The following is a 6000-nucleotide window of genomic DNA, read 5'->3' on the forward strand; positions in this document are numbered from 1 at the left end:
GACGTGACTTTTCAGAACCATGGACAGGGCCCGCTGCTCGGATTCCCCTCTACACATTTGTCACTGGTTTCATGTCGAGTCAACCACGGAATCCCTCAGCAACTGACTGAAAAAGGCCTCTGAGGGATCCACCAATAAGGTGTCATTGCCACTGGGTTCTGCGGACGCTGGAAGGACTGTAAGGTTGGAGAGCTAGCTATTCAGGCAGGTGCGAAAATTGGTCTTGGCTTTCCCAGAGAAAAAACCACAAACAAAAAGTGAGATGAGTTTGGATTGGTGACAGGGGTTAAAAAGATTACAGGTATATAGGCCAGTGTTCAAGAACGTCTAAGCACTCCACTACACACACACAACCACCACTACCACCAGCAGCAGGATTACGGTTTTCCACTACTATGTTGAGAAGGTAACATAGTAAAAACAGGTAGTATGCTTGCCTGGGGGGTGTTGTGAAGTAAGTTAAACGCTGAGATTTTTTCAGCAATCCTAGGACTGGGATGTTCTCGTGGGAAATATTTCCCTTCATTTGTGGTCCAGAGCCCTGGCCACTCCACAACTGAGCTCATCCGCAGGGGAAACCTAGGTCCCAAGGGAGTATAGGTGAAGGAAGGGGTGACTCCTCCTCCCCTGGGACTGGAGGTTGGGAGCTTATACCTCACCAGAGCTCATATCTCACAAGGCATTTGGGATTCGGGAGATAATAGTGCCATCCTGTCCTCTGCCCCAAAACTCTGTGTATCCCTGGGCAAAACGGAGACCCTCTCTTAGGGATTCTGTATCTCCATCTGTAAAACGAAAGGGTCAGGTTTCATAATCCATGGAACTTCTTCCCTCTCTGAAAACTCTTAGTGCTCTCTCCGTTTATCTCCAACTAATGCCACGGAGCACTTCCTGAGGAGCCCAGGAAGTGAGGACACAGCCCCAACGGGATACAGCCCCAGCCCTTCAATTCACACCCCCCATCTCACAAGGAGACTGGTCCCTATTCTGGCCTCAAGCCAACATTCTGAAGTGAAGCTTTAAGAAAACATGTTGCAGGCACCTCCTTCGCTGCCAGCCTGGCTTAGCCAGTAAGGTCACCAGTGAGGTGTCCCTCAGCTCTGAGCCCCAGGAACATGGTGGCCAGCTCAGCACCCCATCCCCACCCAGAGCCCTAGGAAGATCTGGGGCTAGGGGAATCCTCTCATGAAAGTCACACAAGATGCGGAGCTGAGCAGGGTCCTATTTCTGAACTCTGAGTCTCTAAAACTGATCCCCCTTCCCACCTTATACTTCTCAGAGAGAGAAAAAAAAAGAAGTTCAGAGAAGCTGCCTCCTAAGTATCAGGATTTGGGAATTGGAAGCAACTTTATAAATTATTTTTACCACTTCCCATTTATGGAGAAGTTGGAGTCTAGAAATGGGATGCTGCAAATTTTCTTCATGGGTAAACTTGTAGCAGACTGGGGACTAGAATCCATCTCCCAATCTCCAGTCCAAGGATCCACCCACTGAAACAGAATGAGTAGCTGTTTGGAGGAAGCTGGAGCCACCTGACTATGTCCTCTTTCCAAGGGAGGCAGGCGTAGTGTTCCTCTTAGTGACTCAATCTCTGTGCATCCTTATCTATATATCATTACTCCACGACCTAACCTACCCACCCCCAGCTCTGACCTCACAGAGCCATGGCCCTGAACTCCCTCCTTCAGTCTTTTCTTCCCCCCACCTGCATGCCCTGTCCTCCAGACCCAAAACCCTCAGTGAATTGATGAGTCCAGAGCACAGCACACCCCACATACAGGGCTCGCTGCAGAGCACGTCAACCACCATCGTCTCCGTGGCAACCGGGGGCTTAATTAACAGGCTGCAGCCCTGTCACTATGACAATGGCACCCCAACAGCCCCCTATTCCCCTACAGATTCAGCCCATCTTCCCTCTTTTTCAATCTGGACCCCCTTCTCACTGCAACCACCTCCCACCCCAACCCCACCTGGAGAACTGGGGCCTGTAGTTTATTCTGGTTCATTGAGAAGCGGGAAGGGGAGATGGAGTGGGGGGGAGAGAGAGAGTGAGAGAGCGCAAGGAGCCTGTCACCATGGCAACTGCAGCCCCGTTCATAACCAGTTTGTTGCCATGGAGATTCCCAGGGCTCACCTTGGGCTGAGGTACTGGGCAGTGAGGTTCTGAGCTCCGGCTTGAGGAGGGGTTAACTGGAGAACTCCTTAGGCAGATTGGAGCTCTCCAGATCAGCTGTTTATACCAATAACCCAGTGTCATTTTTCTCAATTTATAGATAGAGAGACTGAAACATGAGGTTTGGGTGTGGGAGAGGCAGAGAACTTCACCCTTCTAGATAATCAAAGAATCTTAGCATTTTTATAGCTATAAAAACCCTCATACAGTTTCCTGTTCAACTTCTTTATAATACAGATGAAAGAATTGAGGCCCAGAGAGAGGAAGCAATGTGCCGAAGGCCACACACAGAGCCTGAACTAGAGTGTAGATGGGCTATATTGTGGTCTTGCTCCATCCCCCTAGCATAAGTTGACTCCCTCTCACTCCATGGGGATACATCCCAAGAATGCTTCCTCCATGAGAAACAAGCACAGCAGAGAGTGGTGTAAAGGGACAGGAGAGTAGTTCAGAGTTGTAACAACTTCTATCTAGCCAAGTAACTACCAGTCTTCCCATGGTACAGATGAGACAACTGAGGCATAGGGGCTGCAGCCCAGGGTTAGTAGTAGATTCAAAGCTCAGCCTCTGACTTGCTTCTTTCACCCCTGTAAGTCATGTTCCCACCTATAGCTGATCCCCTGGCAGCAGGAAGCAACTCCAGGGACAAACTCTACTCCCCTGGTCCAGAATAAGACAATGCTCATATACAAGTGACATGCAAAACCTCCCTTTAGTCTTCCTCCACCATGCATATGCTGCCATCCCTCCCTGTGGGCCTAGGTGAGGACAAGAGGTGAGAAGAGTACCTCCCTAGGGCCAGAGGGCCGATACAAGAATAGCTACCATCAAATATCTGGTTCCCCTAGGGAGCCCTTGTCCAGTTCCCCATGCAGACATACCAAGGAGGAGGTACTGGGGGTTGTATCAGGGCCTAAAAGGTTAAAAGTCACCCAAATCATTCTCAAGGTAGAACTTACAATAAACTCAGCACACAAGTACCCATTCCACAGATAGATACAGAAATACACACATCAACATGCCTATCAACACAATGGCATACAGTGACACACATAAGCACTGACTCACTGACCACCTCATGGTTCATCAGAGCTAGCGTGGGATGCTCCTCCCTCAAGACACAAAGATACACAACATACACTGCCTCTGCGATAGGCACACAGCTTTCCAGATTTACATTCAGTTTGTGCACACACCTGCACATCCAAAACTGAAAGCCAAGATGAGAAAGAGAGCCATCTTATTCTCAGGCCAGGGGGTGAGGAATGAGAGAAGAGAAGCAGGGGTAGGAGAAGCAGGAGCCTACTGCCACTCCCCCTCTCATCTGATGTGCCAGGCTGTGAGCTTGGAACTCGGAACACAAAGATAAAATGAAATGGTCTCTACTCGGCCATAAAAAATAAAGTCTTGCCATTTGCAACAACATGGTTGGACCTAGAGGGTATTATGCTAAGTGAAATAAGTCAGAGAAAGATAAATACCATATGATTTCACTTATATGTAAAATCTAAAAACAAAACGAAAAGACAAAACAGAAACAGATTCAAATACAGAGAACAAACTGATGGTTACCAGAGGGAAGGGGAATGGAGGGGACTGGTGAAAAAAGTAAAGGGGATTACGAGGTACAAAATAAATGTCACAGAGATGTAATGTACAGGAGAGGGAATATAGTCAATAATATTGTAATAACTTTGTACAGTGACTGATGGTTACTAGATTTATCATGGTGATCATTTTGTAAGACATATATAAATGTCAAATCATTATGTTGTATACCTAAAACTAACATAATGTTGTATGTCGACTATACTTTAACTAAAAGTAAATACGTAAATAAAATTAAAATAATAAAAAATAAAAGTTTAAAAAGGATGTGGTTCCTGCCCTTGAGATGCAGGAGATACACAAGTAAGTAACTTTCATCCATTGGGACATGTGTCCTAATGGTGCAAGGGGTGGACAGAAGAGGAATGACTGCCTCTCCCTGGGAGTGAGCGAAGATAGAAAGTTTTTCAGAACAGGCTAAATGAGCTATAACTTACAGAGTGAGTAGGAGTTTCCCTGGCTACTGGAGGTGGAGAGATGAACACAGACAGGTATACCAGGTGCCCATGAGGAAAAAGTTTGAATAACAGAATAAAGGGTTTAGCTTTTATCTTACAAGCAATAGGGAGCTTTGTGGAGGGCAATTAGGGTAGGGTTAAAGGCGGCAGACCAGTGAGGAGGCTGTGCTCGTGGCCACGTGAGAGATGATGGAGGAAGGTTTGGACCAGGGCGATGGTGACAAGGAGGAGAGATGTGACCAGATTCAGGAGTTTTCAAGGTGGAGTGGTCAAGAGGTGATGACCCTCAATGGGAAGGTAAAAGGAGACATTGAGAACGTCTCCGAGAGTTCCGACTTCTAAATTTGGAAAGATGGTAAGGACATTCATGAAAATGAGAAAGGGGGCAGACAGATTATGGGAAAGGTGAAGATGGAAGGAGCCCAAGAAATCCGAGTGGCCAAGTCCAGGAAGCCATTGGTTCACGAGCTGCGACCCTGTGGAAATCTAGGCCTCAGTCTTCTCATCTATACAATGAAATCCCTAAAGGGCCCTTCTAGGGGTTTTGGTGCTTGGTTTTGCTGGAGTCAGTGTGAGCTCACCTGTGGCTCAGCAGCGACCCCTGGCGGCCCGGGGAGGCTCTTCCTCCTCCCCGCGCGGGGAGTCATCCAAGCCGACTTAACTACGTTCCTTCCAGACCTGAGTGGCAAGTGCCCCCTGACAAGTGCCCTCTGCGGAGAAGACTGTGTGTGTATCCAGGATATTAACTCTTTATCGAAGGCTAAAAGGATCCCGCCCATCTTCTCTCTTCTGTACTCTGCATGTAACTTTCATTACAAGACCACTGCACTGGGCCGTTAAGGAAGACGCCCCCAATCCCTCCTGAACTGGCTCCACTCAACCCTTCTGGACCTGGAGCAGAGGGAGTTAAGTGGGTCCCTGAGGGTTGGGACTGGAGTCCCCACAGGATCCTCCCAGGATCTAGCTGCCTGAGGTCTAAACTAACTTCTCTTTCTCCCGTCTCCTTCCCGGGATGCCCGGCGCTGTCCACGATTCTTCCAGGGAGGTCGAGGATTGGAGGATCCTCCAGGCACCAATGACCCAGCACCTGCCTCAGCGACCCGAACTCATTTTTTCCTCCTGCCCTCAAACCCATCTCTATCCTCCAGGACCAACTACCTACCCTCTGGTCCTGCCCTTTTCTGCCCCCAAATCGACCTAGTCCTGCCTCCTCCCATTGGCTCTGGACCCAACCCTTAATCACATGGCCCACCTCTTTCCCTGGTTCCACCTTCTGCCCTCTGGTCCCGCCTCCTACTCGAGATGACCCCGCCCTTTTAGTGCCCTCCAGCCCAGCCCCCGCTTGACCCTATACCCCCATCACAAGAGCCGCCCCTTCGCTTCTAATCCCGCTTTCTTCCCGTGGCCCCGCCCACTTCGAATCCGGCCCCTCATTCACAATTTCCCATCCCTCCTCCCTCCTTCTCCCCTAGGTCTCCGCTCTCTGGCGCTCGGCTGGGCGCTCCACCCCCCAAAGAAGACCCGCCCACCGTGGCCCCACCCCTTCTGTCGCCCCGCCCACCCCGGCAGGCCCCGCCCCCTGCGGCCTCTACCTTTGGCGTCTTCCCCTGAGAGGTGGAGGATCTCGGCGGCCGAATCCCGGTGGGACTCTCGGTCTGGAGTCCCCGCGGGCCCCGCGGGGGGCAGCGAGGTGACAGTAAACTTACGGCTCATGGTGCGGAAAGGGCCCGGGCGGCCGCGGTACGGCCCGGATCGCACAAG

The 6000-nt window shown here is 50.1% G+C and overlaps 1 protein-coding gene across 1 annotated transcript in view; it reads right to left on the reverse strand.

Moving 5' to 3' along the window:
- Positions 1–6000, reverse strand: part of SLC12A5 (solute carrier family 12 member 5) — a 34668-nt gene extending 28668 nt beyond the window's left edge. Inside the window, exon 1 of the mRNA XM_023536044.1 lies at positions 5832–6000. Coding sequence (XP_023391812.1) covers positions 5832–5952 — 121 coding nt within the window. The 5' untranslated portion in view covers positions 5953–6000. The remainder of the gene's footprint in view (positions 1–5831) is intronic.

Source organism: Pteropus vampyrus, unplaced genomic scaffold, assembly GCF_000151845.1.
Source record: "Pteropus vampyrus isolate Shadow unplaced genomic scaffold, Pvam_2.0 Scaffold147, whole genome shotgun sequence".
Lineage (NCBI taxonomy): Eukaryota > Metazoa > Chordata > Mammalia > Chiroptera > Pteropodidae > Pteropus > Pteropus vampyrus.